A 17,494-nucleotide genomic window follows, 5' to 3' on the forward strand; every position below is an offset into this window, starting at 1 on the left:
GGGAGAAGCCGTGGACGAGGAGGCACGCTGGAAAGGATTCAGCCCCGTGCCGGAGCTGGGAGCCCCGGGAAGGGCTGCGTGCGTGCTGCGATGGAGCGGGCGCCTCGTGCTCTCGATGACTGGAAGCCTTCGCGTGGTCTCGCTCCTCTCCCCGATGCAGCTGGACTTCGCCAGCCCGCGTTCAAACCTGCACCAAAGATCAAACGCCAGTGTCTCTTCTGCAGGCGGGGGAAGCTTTGCGCGCCTCCCCGTGCCCCCAGAGCTGCCAGCCTAGCGAGGAAGAGGAGAGTGAATTTCTGTCCAAATCTGTGTAAATAGAGACCCTGGGTCTGCGCAGGTGGGCGAGGAGGCGAGACAGAGCTTGGGGTGCTCTGAGTACCCCAGTGCCGCCGCCTGCCCCCCAGAAAGTGCCACTCACCTTGGGCTTTAACCAGACTTTTTCAAACACTGACCATGGGAGAAGCAGCAATGAGACTTCTTTTGTATAAAACGAAAATGTTTACTTTTTTTTTTTTTTTTTTTCAATATTTATTGGTTGTAAATAGAAGAGATGAACTTGTACATTTTACTAACCCAGCCTCCCCCTGCCCTGCAGCCCAGTCCCTCTCCTCTCCCCCCTGCTGTTTTCAGCTGCTGGAAGCAGTAGCCTTGCGCTGCCACGCTCTGAGGCACAGACCGCTCTGGCCTCCCTCTCTCCCTTGTTTCTTTCCCACTAGTTGATGGAGCAGGGGCAGAGATGCTTCTTTTATTGACTGTAGGAAACACTAACCAAAGGGGGGATTTTTTTTCCTTTTTAAAACTTTTTTTTAATTATTAATTTTTTTTTTATGTTTTCTTTGCTCCTGGACCTGCTGGGCCATCTCATTTAAGCACTTCCTCCCACCCCACCCTCTCCTCCTTGTCTGTCCGTGCTGCCGGGCAGGGGCCACGCGTTCCCCGGCTCCAGGAGAGGGGCCTGGGCTGCAGCAATGCTGCGATCTCACGCTGGGGGGACCAGGGCTGGTGGCAGGAGGTGGTGGGACCCGTGGGGACCCGTGGCACCAGGCAGGGAGAGGCCGCTTGCTTCTTGACCAACGGGGCTGGCACCAGCTCTGCCAGCCCCATGTCCCCTTAGGGTGGCACAGCCTGGCCCACTGTGCCCACGCTGCACATGATGGGAGCCCCTGGCACCCTGACGCAGAGCCTGCCTCCTGTTTTCCCCCCTCCCTGCCTGGAGCCTGGTACCAGCACCCCGGGGCCTCCCCTCGGCCCCGCACCGCTCTGTGCCTGCCAGCTCCTGCCCACCCCGCTGTCACCGTCCCCTTCCTTTTCCCCTCCTGCCTTTTTCCCTCGGCAGCTCAGCATCACCGGAGGGACTGGCTGTACCATATGTATTTTGTACCACTTCAATGAAGGAGCACACTGCCCAGTGTGACTTGTACACAGCAATGTAATTAGTCTTTGCAATAAAATATCAATGCTCAAACGTCCCTGCCCCAAGGCAGGGGGTGTCCTATCTTCCTTCCCAAAATGCTGGCCCGTTCCTGGAGAAAGGAAATGGATCTGACCGTGGATGAGGTAAGGACTGAGCCTGGGGTTGTACCGTGCGGTACGTGAGTTGAGCTTTGTTTTGGGCTTAAATGAAGAAACAAGGCTTTTTTGTTTGCAGATCTGATTCCTGCTTTCAACTAACCCTGGTCGTTTGAGTCTGAGTTGTTGGGCCTGGAACATTTTCCAATAGTATAAATGTGACCTCTAATTTACCGGTTTTACTCCTTTTCATATTAGCAATGGTTTTAAGAGCAACTGCAAGGGTTGGTCCTTATGTTATGGATAGTGGTCTGTTTTGGTTTGAGGCATCGTTCCTTTGGAGTTCAAGGGTTCCTTTCCTAGCATGGCCAGCATGTTTATTTTCTATTTTATAATTGCACAGACTGCAGTGGAGATTGGTTGGGTGGTGTAACGGCTCTGAGTGTGGGTATTATAGATACAGCCCTGAGGCACAGAATTTCTTTGTCTTGTTACATAGATTACTTTAAAGCTGAGTTTTTGAAAACTAAAGGATTGTATTGTGTAGGTAGTGCTGCTAATGTCATTACCTACTAAGGCAGAATTAAGCATCCATGTAACTGCAGTCTTCCCAGACAGAGGAATTTCAGAAACAGCTGGAAAATACGTAAACTCTGGCCTGTTGTTGATAGAAAGCTGGGCTTCAGGTATTTTTCCTGGCATTTTATTCTTGGTGCCTGCTCACACCTGAGCACAGGTAGGTATTCTTACCTGGAAGTAGAGTGCCCACAGCATCTCTCCTTTTTTCCTAGTTCCCTGCTTACATTGTATTGAGAAAGGTAAATCTGCTGCACAACCACTTGTGCCTCTGGCCTTGCACATTACCAGCACCTACACTTTACCTTGGCTGGTTCTCCCCAGAGTAATACACAGCCCTGCTTACAAAATCATAAAGCTGTAACAAATGCCTCTGTACTTATTGTTGCAGCCCATGCTACCCTGAGGTAGCAGCACAAGGCAAAGCACAGGATTTCCCAGTGAGCTATAGGGTGTGCACCCATAAGGAGCCAGTCCTCATATATCTGATATTAGAATATATATGCAGTAGAGCATATTATCAACCACTACTGATAAACCTTCCACTTGTGACACTCTGGGGAATGAAAAAGACCCAGGAAATGCCAGCAGATCTTTAATTTCCGTGACTGCACGGTACCAATCCAGCCAGCAATAGCAGACTAATGGCCAGAGTGGGCAACCTCTGTGAGCCTGAAGCTCTGCTATATTGCCTTCTTCTTGCAGTCTTTGTTAACTACTGGTAAAATCAAAATGGAATGGAGAAGCGTGTTAGCTAGTAAGGACAACATACGCTACATCCAACAGAAGGGAATAATTCACTGCCAGGAAGTGTTTTTGTCCTGCTGGCTTTATTTCCAGGATCACGGGCTAGGCTTGATGCTGAAGTCATTGCACAGAATTTTAAGTCACCTTAGTCAAAGGAAAGAGCAGCACCCTGCCTTTATGGACTCGAGTAACATCGGGGTGCTTTCCCTCAGCACCTCCTTGGGCAGTTTTTCTATTTTCCACATGGCCATCAACCCAGACAAGGTGTACTTCTCATAGACGGAGAGATACGGGACTGCAACTTCTGTTTTCAGGTGTAATTTCCAGATGGTTTGGACTCTGGTCTCTCTTCTTGGCAGCCTGTTGAGATGCTACATTAAATGCCATTTGGAGGCCAGCAAGAAATCTATATCCCCTGTCAATGTCTTGAGGGCTTATTATCCAGCAATTATGGAAATGTGGGCAATGCCTCCTGAACATCCAAAATGACAGCCATCAGCAGGTACCACAGTCAGTACAGGTAGGTAGCTGGCAACTTAGTGCAAGTTCTGGTTTCCCACATCCTGTGTATGGTTGCTGAGCCCTCAGCACTCAAGGAACAAGAGCCAAGAATATTCTGTCCAACAGCAGCAAGACTACTCACCAAATTCACACATAGTCCAGAATTTCTGTTTCCATTTCATTTTCACTCCCGTCAGAAGGCTTGAAGTCCTCTTCCTCCTCCTCTTCATCATCCTCATCCTCTCCAGACTCATATGCCAGCTGCTCTTTGCCATCTTCATTGCTTGTTGTACTTGAGAAAAGAGCTTCATTGGGAAGAAAGAGAGGAAGACATTCTGATGCATCTCAGTGCAACATGGGAGAATATACAGCAGAGTTCGTAAAACAAAAAGAGAAAGGCAGAAAAAATCTGAAGATCACAGCTAAGGTTGCACATCTTAATAGAATTTTTTAAAAAGGAAAAAAGCAATGTTTTCACACCCCTGGAATGCTCTTAGAACAGCAGCAGATCTGCAGTGTCATGTTTCATCTCCTATCTGATTCTGAGCTAATTCACTGGGATATTGATTTGGCCCAGCAAAAATAATTTCCTCGCTTCTTGTTTGTAAGATATATGCCATCAATAAAAAGGAAAAAAAAATCTTAATGTCACCAAGAGATACATCAGTAAGGATGATAGCTTCGCTATCGCTGGGCAAAGACATTTAAAACTTGAAAGCTACAATACAGGAAAGATTAAAAAGAAATTCTTTACTCCTAGCTATTCCTCCAACCCACATTCACGTGCAGGACAACAGCTGCAGCTTGTACACTGTGATGCACTAAAGCCCAGGGAGCACCAGGTGTTAAAGAGCACTTAATTCTGCACAGAGGCTGCAAATAAAGCAACGCTGCTTCCCCAGCATTGATGGCAATATCCTGATTCAGTACACAACATCTCAATGTCATCAGGTAGGTAGTACTACACTGCTCAGTACTCTGAGGTTCAGAAACATCCTTACCAGGTCTAGTGGATCTGATGATCTGCTTTATCATCAGGGACATGCTATCGCGCAGATCATCGCTCGTCTTCGGAAGGCACCACCCATCCCGCTCTGTGCATTCTGTCTCTGCACCATCATTCCGATGGATGATTTTCTGTAAGCTAAAAAGGAGTAAAAAGGGGGTGAAATATTAGTCTTCTACAGTCAGATGCAGGCTTCAAGTAAGACAGACTGTGGCTTACTTCAGTTTCGTTGAGCTGGACTAGCATATTTGGTTATTCACCTAGCTGTTGTATGAGAAAGGAATAAAAGTCTGTTCTATTTTTATTAAGAAACTAAACACCTCTTTTGTTGCTGGTCAAGGAGAGCAAGTGTAATGGACTGGATATAAACAACAGGCTTTGAAATCTAGTTCTAACATGACTCAGCTGAAAGGGTGCCATACCTTTCCACGTTCAAGTCACAGAGTTGGTAGAACATCTGCCGGTAAGGGGGTAAGGCTCCTTCTCGGAAAATGTAGATGGATTCCTAAGAAGAGCAAAGATAGCAAGGATTTAATGCATGTTTTGTGGTGTAATGGGGCAACCCTGGCACAAAGCATTTCCTACAAAATTCTGTTCCAAGGCAATATCCAAGCTGCAGCTCTAGCTGTAGCTTGTTACTACGTAACAGCGGATCAGAAGTTTTGTTCTAGCAAAAAGGAGGAAAAAAATAGACTCCTGTTTAAATATTTATTTTGCCTTGCTGGATTCTGCAAGATGATAAACACACGGCAATGTTTTGCACTTTGCTGCCCATAAAGTTCTCCAACTTTATAAACTGAAACAAAACGCTCATCATGTTTAAGACTAGGGGTAAGACTACAATTTCCATCTTGCAGCGTGTAAGAAATATATTCAGTGAACAGCAGATGAAGTTCTGGAGTGACACGTTCAGCTAGCAGCTTCCCAGGTAAGCTTTTACCCATCAACTCATTCAGGTCTCAAAGAGAAATCTGTGCCCCTAATGACTTATAAAATAGGAAACGTTTCCTTTTTACGATACTATTTCAAGATTCTGGTAAAAGAGAGTAACGCTTACCTTCAGCTTATACCTGCTGGAGGCAGACTTTTTTGCACTGGATGAACCAGAAGTACCAAGTCCCTGCTTCAGATCATGCACGCTGACTGTATGACTTACTGAAAGGCAACAGAGGCACAATTAGGGACATATTTCACTGTAGCATTGTACTGTCGCTTCTCTATGTTGCAACTTTACTGATCAGCAAAAAACAGCAACCCAGCAAATGAACTGCTCATTCTTCAGAGATGTTTCTGCAGAGCAGATCAGTCTCCAGAAAGGTGGTGAATTTGGCTGTGTTCCTTCCACAGCAGCTTTGTTGATACTTTTAATCTTTTCTACTTTCCTTTGGCAAAGAAACAAACCAAAACAAACAAAAAACCCTCCCCACCTAATCTGTGCTGCACTATCACCAAACACAAGTGCATGTTGAGTTCTCACAATGTTGCTTATGGATCTCTCTTCTGTCTGGCTCAGCCAGACATGTATCAAAGCTTCTCCAAACACTGTCCAGGAGACTCTCTTGTTGGTTTTAACAACAGCATAATACTACAAATAGGGAGGGAGTGCCAATTTTGGCTCAGCTGGAATGCAGGAAGACTTTTCACCACCTGAGACTAAGATGGAGTAACCCAAAGAAAGAGCAGAGCCAGACATCCCATCTGCTGGCACAGCATACCTGGCTTTTTGACAGTGATGGGCAGGCTGTAGTTATACGTGCTGCGTTTTGCTTTCACTGGCATATCGTTAGGTGCATAACCTAGAGGTGAAAAAAGAAAACCAATAATGAACTGAAGGTAAGCATTCTGCAGAGTAGCACTAGCTCCGTAATAGAGGTGCTGGACTAGCGTGTGAAATGATCTTTGGGATATGCTGAATTTGCGAGATGGGGAGAGGAGAGGTGTCACATAAACAAAAACCCTTTTGGTTGGAAAGAGGGATCTATAAGATCTGATCATGACTGGATGTCAGCTCTCTTGTGGACATATTACATGACCCAGAAGGTCCTTTCCCTCAACTTTCCCTCTACAAAGTCACAGTGCAAGGGAACCTTTGTCCTAAAGCCTCAGACCTGGTGCCCTGCACAAACGTTGAGTTCACCGAGGGAAAGCTACCATGGAAGCAACAGAATCTACGGAAATAGAATAGAATTTTCCATAAAATTCCATAGAATTCCAGAAAATTCCATATTATTTTCTATGGAAAGTCAGCCAGCTGTTCCTGGGGTTTGGGATGTGCCAAATGAGGGTAGAAATACCGCATGGTATAAAATAAGGTTTTAAAGGAGTTTATAAAAGATGTCCTTTTCATCAAAGCAGATATAGCAAAAAAGTTTGAAAACAAATGAAAAGAACTACAAGGATTAACCAGAAAGCAAAGAGGGTGCCTGTGGGTTGGGCCCTTTTACCGTATTTCATTCCACAGCGAATTCGGAAATCCAGTACTTGATAAATCTTTGCTTCAGGGTGTTTTCTGGGGTCATACCCAAACCTAACCCATAAGCTCCTCCAGGGACCCGTTAGCTGTGTAAACATACAGGGGTAGATGGTTACAACAAATAGTTGTGCTGCAGAGGCTCTTAGACAATTCTAGTAATTTCCTGCATTGTCCAAATATTTCTTTTACTAACTCCTTCCTTGCTTTTCACAACCAGTATTTACATACTGAAACATGGGCAATCTATGCACTGAAGGCCAAATATTTGTGTGCCTTTAAAAATCAACTTGCAAGATCACAAGAAAATCTGTTTGGAAAAAATCTGATACCACTGCCAGGTGGACAATCAGTTTGAATGTGTGACCAAATTGCCTTCCCTTTTCCTCTTTACATGAAGCTCGGGTACTTAGTGGTGGGACCTCAGAACCTGCAGAGAGCCAGGAGCATCCAGGTGATCCACCCCTGCGCCACCTCCTAGCAGCCTCAGCCAGGACCACGGGCAGATGCCCAGACTTACCATGTAATAGGCCAGGTACGGCAACAGCAGTTTCAGCTTGTCTGGGTGGATGTTGACATTGGCTTTAACGGCATTCCGGGACCAGACTGGGCGGACTTCAAAGAGCTAAAATAATACATCATCATTTCAGGTATGTGCCCCTCGCTCACTTTCCTGACATGACATTGTCATGCCTTAACAAATATTTATCATATCTGACATTTACAAGGGGAACCACAGCTGTTCAGGACGCCAAATATTCTGGTATCCCTATCAGAATATTCCAGCACCCTTGTTCTCTGATAGATTAGAGAACAGAAAAAGCAAATGCATATTTGGCTACGGTCACAAAGGACAGCTGGTGTCCAATGGGAACTGAATCTGAAAGCCTGGCTTCAGAAGCCTGGCTTCTGAATGGGCCCTTATCTTGAACAAGGTTAAACAGGAAATTTCACGTCACAATGAGAAAACCATAAGAGAAGCCACCAAGTAGTTGAGATCCCAACAGTTTTCTGGGAAGTCAGAGAAAATGGCTGCATGCAGTCTTTGCAGACACAGCATGAAACTGTAGAGTGCTCAGCCAAACTCAGAGATGCAGCATGTACCTTCCTCAGCTCTTCCTCCACCTTTCTATCCACAGCATTGGTGCACACTTTCTTCCAGGTCTGTACAGCAGCATCCAGGGGTTTTGTTGGGACTTCTTCCTCGTCAAAGTTCAAAAAGATAGCATTGTGTGGGCGACGGGCCCTGCTGAGGCCAATGAGGTTCTCACCAGACACCTGGGGGTTGTTGTACCCATCCCTAGGAAACAAGGCAAAGGACTGTGTTTGCTTTCTGCCTGTGGCATGCGCAGACATGTGGCTTTCCTAGGAACACACAAAAATGTAGCATGTTTTTTTGATTTTTGATGTGAAGGGATATAGCCCTGTAAGGAGTGGGTCTTATTTTATCCCCAGCTCCCCAGGGAGCACTCTGGTAACTGTAAAGGACTCACCACTGAGGAAAGGTGATTTCAAGTTTTAAAAGCAAGCGGACAAACTACCTCTAGTTGCCTGTTGAAGGAGATGCCCTGCACTATCTGATAGAAACCATTCAGACAGTTGATAACTAATTTGCACAAAATATATTTGCTGCACAATAGGCTTCACATTCTGCTCTACTGGAGTTAGTGGATATCAGTAGAGTACGTTGACAAAGTGAAATGGAAACACAGGTATTAAGATAAGTTTGCTTTGCTAAGTGTTAATGAAGGACTGCAGTGAGAAAACGAAAGATGTTTCTTGTGGGAGACCTTGCAGATTGTTCTCCTGGCAAAAGTAACCTGGGGCCAGCAGGGCACAGGTGCAGTGAGCGTAGTCACACGACACACGGCATTGCCTCTCCATACTCTGCACTCAGCTCCAGCCCCCTGGAAGCAGGCAGAAAGCCACCCTCATGCATCCTACACTGCATGTCATGTCCTGCGTGGAGCAGTGATCTTCTATTGAAGCATTCAGCAGCTGATACTGATGAAATACATGAAGAATATATTTAACGCTGAATGCATTGGATGCATCTTGTGTGATGAAAAATGAAACTTGAACTTTAAAACCTGTTTTAAGTGTATATCAATCCAACAAAATGTTTCATATTCCTTTCTTTTCAAGAACCAACATGGACTATTTATCAGGAGAAAAGGCACTAACCGGTGTTGGGTATCTGGCCGATAAAAATAGTCAACAGGAGTGTCTAGACGTGAGAAAATTGGTGGAGGGATGTAGAGAGGTAAATCTCTATTGAAAAACTCTTCCTTCTCTGGTTTGAGCATTAGGACTTTGTCATACATGGAGGTTTGTTTGCCATCAGGACCAGAGTGCATTGCCAGGTACTGGAAATCAGACATTCCTGTGAGAAGGAAACATTAAAACACCGTGAAATCATTGTGAAGATAACACTTCTCACAACACTCAGCTTTCAGGAGCAGTTGTCTGATAAGTCCACGTGAAGGTTTATACAGAAAGGAGGCTGTAACAACAGACGACTTGCTTTTCTTTGCAGTCGTAAATTCCTCAGGGGAAACATTTCCCTTTCCCATCAGCCCTTCTCATCAACCTTTACGCCCTGCGGACCCAAACACAGGTATTACCTTGAAATTTGTAAACGGTGGTGACAATCCCAATGATTTCCATTTCAAAGTGGACTTCTGGCTGGGCTGGCTCTTCTGTGTCTGCCTGTGTCTTCCTCCTCGTGGTCCTCCTCCTCACCTTCAGCAGCATGGTGGAGGTGGGGAAGCGGTTGGCACACACGGGGTGGCAGTAAGGGTCCTTGGGGCGGAAACACAGCTCCAGCCTTTTGGCAGGGTCGGCGTAGATCTGTGTCGGGGAGGACAGGGCCAGTCTCTGTTAGCAGCACCAGGGCTGGCGGCTCCCTGCAGCACCCAAGGGTGCTCCCACCCCATTTGACACCTCCCGTCCCACCTCCCTCACACGGCTGCGGCCCAGGCGAGCCGCATCACCCCGAAACCTCGCGACAAGCCACCCCTAAACCCCAGCAGCCCACAGATGAGGTGATCCCAACAGGGGGACCCCAACGAGGGGATCCCAACGCCAGCCCCCCGTTCACCCCCACCCTACCCAAAGCCTCGGACCGCGCTCCCCAGCAACCCCTCACCCTCGACACCCCTTCCTCTCCTCCCAGGGTCCGCAGCACGGCTCCGACATCCCGCACCAGCCCCGGGTACTCCACGGACACCATGCGCGGCGTGCGGGGCACCTGCACCACAGCCGAGCCCCTCTCCCCCCAGCACCTCCCGCCCGCCGCCATCTCCCCGGCCCGCCCGGCAGCCGCCCGGCGCCTCCCCGCGGCCTCAGCGCGATGGTTCCGCGCCTCCAAGGTTCCCAGCAGGGCCAGGGAGGTGTTTCCCCCTCTGCCCTGCTCTGCTGAGGCAGCACCTCGAGTGCTGGGTTCAGTTTTGGGTCCCTCACGACAAGGATGTGGAGGTGCTGTGGTGTGTCCAGAGCAGGGATGTGAAGCGGGTGAGGGGTCTGGAAACAAGTCTGTGAGGGGCGGCTGAGGGAGCTGGGGGTGTTTGGTCTGGGGAAGGGGAGGCAGCCTACATCCAGCTCTGCCTCCTGGGCATCCTATATTCAATGTATACACCCTGTGCATCCCATATCCAGCGCTGCCCCTGTGCCTCCATTCCCTGGCTGCCCTGGCACTGCTCGCGCTGCAACAGCTCCAAGCCAGGCAGGCAGAGGACTGGGAGCAATTCTCCTTCCCCTGCTTTGCACCGAGCTCTGGGGTCTCCTTTTCCAAGACTGATCAACACCCGCAGTGGTGTCAAGTCGGGAATCATGCCAGGCACAAATCCTGGGTGACAAATCCTGACCCTCTTCTTCCTTCCTGAGCTTTAGTTCCTATGCCAAGCAGACTCGTGGCCATAAACCCATGCAGAATAACTTCCCCTGTGTTTATTTTCTGTTTTTTAATAGTGAACTCGGCAATGATTCACTAAGAGGTTTGTGTTGCATACATTACAGCTGCAGTTATCTACGAGTTGTTTGCTATTACCGTGGACGATTGTAAGGTGGCAGCATCCAAACGCACAGATCAGGATTGGGTCCGTCCTGCTACAGATCACGCAGACAACAAGGAAAAACAATTCCTGAGCCAAAAAGCTGGCAGAGCAGACCAAGCTATGGCACTGATGCATCAGCAGCTTAACCGAGCTATTGCTGTGTCAGGGGAAAATGCTTTGCCCAGGGGCTGGATGTTGCTCCCTGCCTGACTGTAATGCTAGAGACAAAATCATGTCATGACAAAGACATGGAAAAAACGAAATCACTCAGTTACAAGCAAGCCTTTAATGAACTAAGTCTGTCTTTACAAGGTGGTTCTCCTTAGTTTCTCAGCAGCTCCACAGTCTACGGGGTGGTGGCAACCTGTGGCAGTTTCAGATAGACGGCGTTCCAGTAGTTCACGAATGGGGCTCTCAGGTTCTGCTTCACAGAATCGTAGTTTAAGTTGTTGTTGATATCCAGGTAGTAACCGCCCTCCGTGGTGTAGGGCAGCCAGGTAATGGGCACCTCTGAATACCCTGTGTTGGGATCACTGGGAAAAAAGAGAGAGAAGTTCTGTTTTATGAGGGCAGCTTGTGGATGTAGCAATGTTTATGTTGTCTGGGGATCCTGCCTGTACTCACGTGAGGCTTTAAGAGAGTGCAAGGAAAGAGTTTGACATTGAGACAAGTGATAGTAATTCTACAACCTAGGAGCAACTTGCTGATGTATATTCTCCTGCTTTGGTCCCCCCAGCATCTGTCCTGGCTGCACGCAGCAGTTTAACTACTGCCTGAACTCCAGAGTTCAGAAACAAGCTTCAACATTAAGTTTAAGCAGAGAGCACAGGTTCTGAAAATGCTTTTGCTGTCCCTGGGTGTTCTCTGGATGAGGAGGGCCCAGAGCAAACTCCACCACTGGGAGACATAGAACCAGGCTTGTAATGGAAACATAGACAGCGGGCACCCTGCTTTTGAGAACTGCTTCTGAAAAGTTGGTAGGCAACAGCAGCAGGTTGGAGTGCTGTAGCAAGCCCCGCGTGTGGAACCAGAACCACTTACCCTGTCCTGGCAAAGTTGGTCCAATAAGCAATCATGGCAGCTGAGACAGTCCTGTGCTTTGGCAGGTAGCCTAGAGGGGTGGCGAAGGGTTTCCCAAACACGTACTGCAGGTCATCAGCGTGGTCTGCTCCTACCCAGCTTGGGTAGACGGGCATCCGAGATGGCTGGGAGAACACATAGCTGTATGTCTTGCCACTCCTGGGGAAATAAAATAGACTTGATGAGAGCTGAAAAGGGGGTGCAGCTATGCTTCAAACATCAGCCAGACATTCAGCCTTCTAAGATGCTCATGTGCTTGGAATTGTCTAAGAATTGCTTTCAGGAGATAATATTCTTCTATCTGGTAATTTCTAAGTTCCACTTCTGATGGTCACTCTAACCCTCATATCATCCAGCTGATGTGTCTCATGGATTTGAACAGTGCCAGGATGAAGCTGGGTGTTTTTGAGATGCAAAAACTTGTTTTAATGGCAATTTAAAACTGTTTCTCATCATGATTCCTTTATAGCATTAGTGAAGTAATGTTTGTACAAGCCACATGTAGGTGGCTCCTTCAATTTCAGCCCTCTTCAACAGCTCCTCAGCCCCCTGTGCTGGGAGTGCAGCATTTCAGGCCCCCCACCTCAGTCTTTGGGCTGCTGCCATCCCTGGGCTGCTCACCGGGCATTCTGCAGGTGCAGATTCAGTGCCCACTGCGTGGGAATCAGGAAAATGTAGTCAGTAGCCAGGTCCACCACTGTCCTCTTCATCACTTCCTGATCTGGCTTGTCGCCCCACAGCTCGGTGTAGATATTGTACGTGAGGTTGGCTCCTCTTTCCCCCCTGTCCGCAGTGAGTCCTTTGACCAGTTCATAGACGTCGCTCCTAGAAAGACAAGATTTCCACCAATTATGGACCAGCAGCTTGAGGCGGGGCATGGGAACTGATCCCAGCTCCCTTTGATGTTCACATCCAACCCTGCGGTCAGCAGCTGTTTGGAGGAATAAAAGCCAGGGATTTCAGCCCAGCTCTTACAGGTAGGGCATGTGCTCCACAACTTTCTCAGCAGAGCAGCTTGAGGCCAAATGGGACACAAGTTCCTTTAGTCCTGAAAAAGGAGTCTTAGAGGGTAGGCACCCAGCATTTTTTTTTGTACCTGCTCTGCACAGAAGAACAGCAGGGCTGCCAAGCCTATCGCTCACTACCACTGAGTTCAGGAGCACCTTAGAGATATCTGAGGAGGCTTCCCCACTAACAGTCCTTTCTCTTGGAGACTCTGGACTTGGCAACATATCTGTTAGACACCCCAGCTTGGAGTGACAGCCTGTTTTGAAGGTAGTGCCTTCTCCAGTGAGGTCTAAGTCCTCGGTGTGTGGGAGGGGATAATTAAAGATAAAGTTCCTTTCGGTAAGGGTTTTAAGAAAGTCCTTTTCTTACGCAGTGATTTTCACCAGCGGGCGGTTGATAGCAGGTATATCGATGCCAGCAAAGAAGTGTCCATCCATGTTGTTGACCCCAGCGATGTAGTCGATGTCAGCAGCGTTGGCAAAGAGTTTCTCTGGTATGTCTGGGAGGAAGTCTCCATCGACGACAGGCGTGATGGCAAGTGTATGAACCAGGGGACCTGCAGCAGGAGACAAAACCAGAATGTGTTAGGAGCACAACAAGGCAGATGTATGGCCTGTCATATGCCATTGCTTGAGGAATTGTAGAAAGAACAGGCTGGGAGGAATGAGAGCTTGGGGGGTGACTTCAGCATGGGTAGGATGTCACCAAGGGGCAGGGTGACCGCAGGATCTTGTTCAGTAAACCTCTTCCTGGAGGTGGAGGTGAAAAGCAAGAGATTTGCCTGCCAGGTGTTGGCCTGCAACATCAACAATTCCTTTCCATCTTCCCCCAGTCTGCTCCCCAAAAGCCCAGCCAAAGTTTGGGAAGAGCAGAACTTCTCCTCCCCAGCCCATCTGGCTGGTCTGGCTCACACCCATGCAGCAGCACAGCAGCGGTTTGGCCACTGTGTGCTCTGAGCAGGGCTGAGTGCTGGGGCTGCTTGCTAGGACCACAAGTAATAGCCCCCAGCAAGCGGAGGGAATTTCTTGGGAAGGAAACCACCACAGGCAGCAGAAGTACAGACGTTCTCCACCTGCCGTGAGCCCAGCAGATCCTACATGGCACCCAGTGGCTCCAGGGAAGGTAGGAGGGTGTGTGGTCAATTTTTTTGTTTGTTTGTTTTTAAGCTGTGTTCTGGAATTTCTGCTTTCACAAAACAGAAAGTGCAGACCAGAAGCGGAGGACCCAGCACGGGCTGCAGGACTTACTGTTCAGGTTGACGAGCTGCAGGTGGTAGGCCAGCGTCACGGCTTTGGGGTCGCTGACACGCAGGCAGTTGGCCAAGTCTGTGGTGTTACTTATGGGGCAGCCCACTTCTTGTCCAACCTGCAGAAGGAGAGAGAGAAGAAGCTCATGGCATTACCCTCAGAAGTCAGGCTTCATCCCCAGCTCCATAGAGAAGAGGTTGGTGTTATCTCAAAGAATTCATGTTTGGCTGCGTGGCTCCCCCGGGTCCCTTGCTTGTTATGCTCTTTATGAAATGCCATTTTTGTTTGTTCCCTCAAGCAAGACTTCAGCTTCAGGATTGCTGCCCAGGGTGGCACAGCAGTGATCCAGCCAGCCCAGGTAGGTGTGTGGGGTCCCCAACTGTCCCGTGTGCCAGCTGGGTCCCAACCCGCACGTTACCTTTTTAGCCCAGTAGAGTGGGTCCTTCTGGATGGCCCAGCTGCACAGGCTGACACCGCTCTGGCTGATGGCTCTCTTGAACAGGCCCGCATTCTTCGGGGACAGTATCTGCAGCACGAAATAGAATCAGTCGATTTCAGTAATGAATTCCTGAAGGGACGATTGCCTGCCAGGGCTGGCTGATCCCCCACACAGCTTGTGCACAAGGCCAGGGAAGCTGCCAGCTCTTGTGACACTGAACAGGCTCAGTAGTTAAAAGGTGATATGGGGAAAAGGGGGGAAGAGGAGCAGGGGGACGTTTCACCAGAGATCCCCAAAGTGAGGACATGTGCCTGCAGTGGGGCAGCTGATTAGGGTGAAAAAGGAGTAGCTACACAACAAAGAGGCTGAGCCTTGCTGTCCCCGAGCAGCAGAGGATGCTGATCAGGTGAAGGAAAGCTGCAGAGTGCCAAAGGGACTGACTGTCCCATTCACAGGAAAGAAAAGTGGCTGCAGTGGAGGCTGACAAGGACAACAGACCTGCAGGGAGACACTGGTGGCACCGGCTGACTCTCCGAAGATGGTGATGTTGTCAGGGTCACCCCCAAAGGCCTTGATATTCCTCTTCACCCAGGCAATAGCCATGTGCTGGTCCTTCAGCCCGTAGTTCCCTGAGCAACAGAGGGCACCCGCCGTTGGGTCGGGGCACAGCCAAAGCCGATAAGGTGGGGTCCTGTGGCAGGATCCCCTAAAAGAGAGCAGCTCGGGTACCTGGCATGTTTGAGTCTCCAGTGCTCAGGAAGCCCAGGGGCCCCACGCGGTAGTTCAGGGTCACCACGATCACGTTGCCCCTCACGGCGATCTCCTCGCCATCGTAGAGGTAATTGTCGAGGAAATTGGCTCCTTGCCCACCTCCGACAAGGAAGGCGCCGCCGTAGATCCACACCATCACTGGCAAGTTGGTTGAGACTGGGAGAGGAGGAGGACAAGCAGTGTGAACCACGACATAGCCAGAGCCAACCCTAATGCCCACTTGGGCATTACAGACCTCCTGGGGCTGGTGCAAATTCCCCTGCCTTCCTTGTCACCTCACCCTAACCACAGGCAAAGTGTTCCCAGGACAGTAAATATGTGTGGACCTTTCCTATGGGCTGACAAAGCTGGGACAGAGATGCAAACTGGGAGAAAGATCATCCCAAACAAAGCCCTCTCTTTCTGAAAGATCATCCCAAACAAATTCCTTTCCTTCCTTGACCAGAAAAGGACTTTTGTATCATTCCTAGGGTCGTAGGACACACATTTGTCCAGAAAGGGATGTCTTCCCTTCAAGGGCGTGATACTTTGCAATATGCTATGGCCAAAAACATCTCTGCTCTGTAGAAGTGACTGAAACTCCCAGCCTGCTGCAGCTGAGGAACACTGCCTGACACTGCTCCTACCCTTCCCACTGCTTCTGCAGCTGCCCACCATAGGAACATAGCTGCTGAGAGATGCTCCAAAACCGTTTGTCCGCAGAAAGCAACTGAGAATCTCCTCCCCAGGTCTCTGCCAAGCACATACCTTGTTTCTTCCCTTGAGGGATCCAGATATTCAGGTAGAGGCAGTCTTCTTTCCCTCGGACATCATTTTGCATCAGTGTCATCTGCATGCAGCGGTTTTTGAAGTCTTTTGCCTTCAGCGTTCCTAAGAAGAGAAAGAGAATACACCAGGTCCTAGATAGAGCTGTCAGCTCTGTCTTTTGGCTGCAAGCTGTCCATCCATCCATCCTTCCTCACCTCCCTAAGTCCAGCACAGAGGCAGCAAAACCTCCCCAGCCACCGTGACTGGCCCAAGGGAGTGACAACGGGGTGCCCTTTCCTGTGTGAACTAGCTCTGGACAGCCAGGGCATGAGAAGGAGAGATTCAGATGCTGTGCTTCAGATTTGTTACTTCAGGTGGTCACTTAGGAGCACTTAGATGCAGACTCTCATACCTGCCCCGAGACTCAGCTTTGTCTTGGCATTGCATAGGGCACTGTTAGTGCAGTACCTTCTACCTAACTCTAATGGACTAAGGAGACAAAAGTTGGAAACAAAACAAACCCAAAGGCATCCAAAGGCTGGATCTTACCATCCCATCCAGGATGAGGTTGGGGATCTTCCAGAGTCTTTGGGGGGGCAGCAAAGGGGATCCCTCTGAAGATGTCGATGTAGTCCCCGAAGAGTCCCAGCCGTTTATTCTCGCCTTCCACGAAACCTCCCTCGGTGTGCACCACACCCAGCTAAATGTGGCACCGTTGAGAAGAGGGAAAAGTGAATCCATTGCAGTCCTTCGTGGCTCAGGCTCCTCATGATGCCAGCAACCACAGCGTACCCTGGCTGGAGGGTCCCCACACATGGGCTGACTCGCAGCCTCCCTTCACCAACCATCCCTTTGGTTCCTCATGGAAGGCCCACAGGTTGCTGCTGCTGCCATTCAGGTGGGAACAGGCAAAAAGTTTTCCAAGTTATCAGAAATGCCTCTGTACTTACCGTTGCAGCCCATGCTACCCCAAGGTAGCAGCACAAGGCAAGACACAGGATCCCCCAGCGAGCCATGGTGCCTGCACCCAAGGAGCGAGTCCCCACCAGAGGTTTACGTATGTATATATAGCTAGGAGTGCGGCTATGTGTCAATGCCTTGACCCGGTTTTTACTCTAAGTTGCGTTGCAGGAGCCCCAGCAAACTTGTCCTTCAGTAGGCTGAAGCCAAACCATGGCTGAGGTAGACTGGCGTCACTGTGTGAGAGCCCTGCAGATGTTGCCTTTCTGGGATGAAGGCCAAATGTAAGGAAATATATCAATCTAACAAAAAACAGGGAACGTAATGCTGAAGCCTTGAGAATCCTCACACAAGTGCAGGAGATTGAAATTATATTAA

At 49.1% G+C, this 17,494-nt stretch overlaps 3 protein-coding genes across 3 annotated transcripts in view; 1 reads left to right on the forward strand and 2 right to left on the reverse strand.

Annotated features, from left to right (window-relative positions):
* Positions 1 to 54: 54 nt before the first annotated feature.
* GTF3C5 (general transcription factor IIIC subunit 5) lies at positions 55 to 10,110 on the reverse strand (the record flags this gene model as incomplete). Its single annotated transcript, XM_082775635.1, has 12 exons — positions 55 to 187; positions 3,476 to 3,638; positions 4,335 to 4,477; positions 4,762 to 4,844; positions 5,397 to 5,494; positions 6,055 to 6,135; positions 6,784 to 6,898; positions 7,330 to 7,434; positions 7,914 to 8,109; positions 8,994 to 9,192; positions 9,434 to 9,659; positions 9,958 to 10,110. The coding sequence occupies 11 exons, from the start codon at positions 10,108 to 10,110 to the stop codon at positions 3,481 to 3,483; spliced, it is 1,557 nt and encodes a 518-aa protein (XP_082631761.1). The 3' UTR covers positions 55 to 187; positions 3,476 to 3,480.
* The window catches only part of LOC309885565 (uncharacterized protein), a 37,068-nt gene continuing 26,979 nt past the window's right edge, over positions 7,406 to 17,494 (forward strand). Inside the window, exon 1 of the transcript XR_014318815.1 lies at positions 7,406 to 7,459. The gene's annotated coding sequence lies outside the window, so the exon portion shown is untranslated. The remainder of the gene's footprint in view (positions 7,460 to 17,494) is intronic.
* On the reverse strand, positions 11,132 to 17,264 carry CEL (carboxyl ester lipase). The gene is made up of 11 exons (XM_082775636.1): positions 17,107 to 17,264; positions 16,706 to 16,856; positions 16,157 to 16,279; positions 15,368 to 15,565; positions 15,137 to 15,267; positions 14,618 to 14,725; positions 14,200 to 14,317; positions 13,322 to 13,508; positions 12,566 to 12,769; positions 11,906 to 12,103; positions 11,132 to 11,397 (listed from the first exon to the last, which is right to left on the reverse strand). Exons 1-11 carry the CDS (start codon positions 17,170 to 17,172, stop codon positions 11,211 to 11,213), a joined length of 1,671 nt encoding a protein of 556 aa, XP_082631762.1. The 5' UTR covers positions 17,173 to 17,264; the 3' UTR covers positions 11,132 to 11,210.

Source organism: Aythya marila (assembly GCF_965140915.1).
Source record: "Aythya marila genome assembly, chromosome: 19".
Lineage (NCBI taxonomy): Eukaryota > Metazoa > Chordata > Aves > Anseriformes > Anatidae > Aythya > Aythya marila.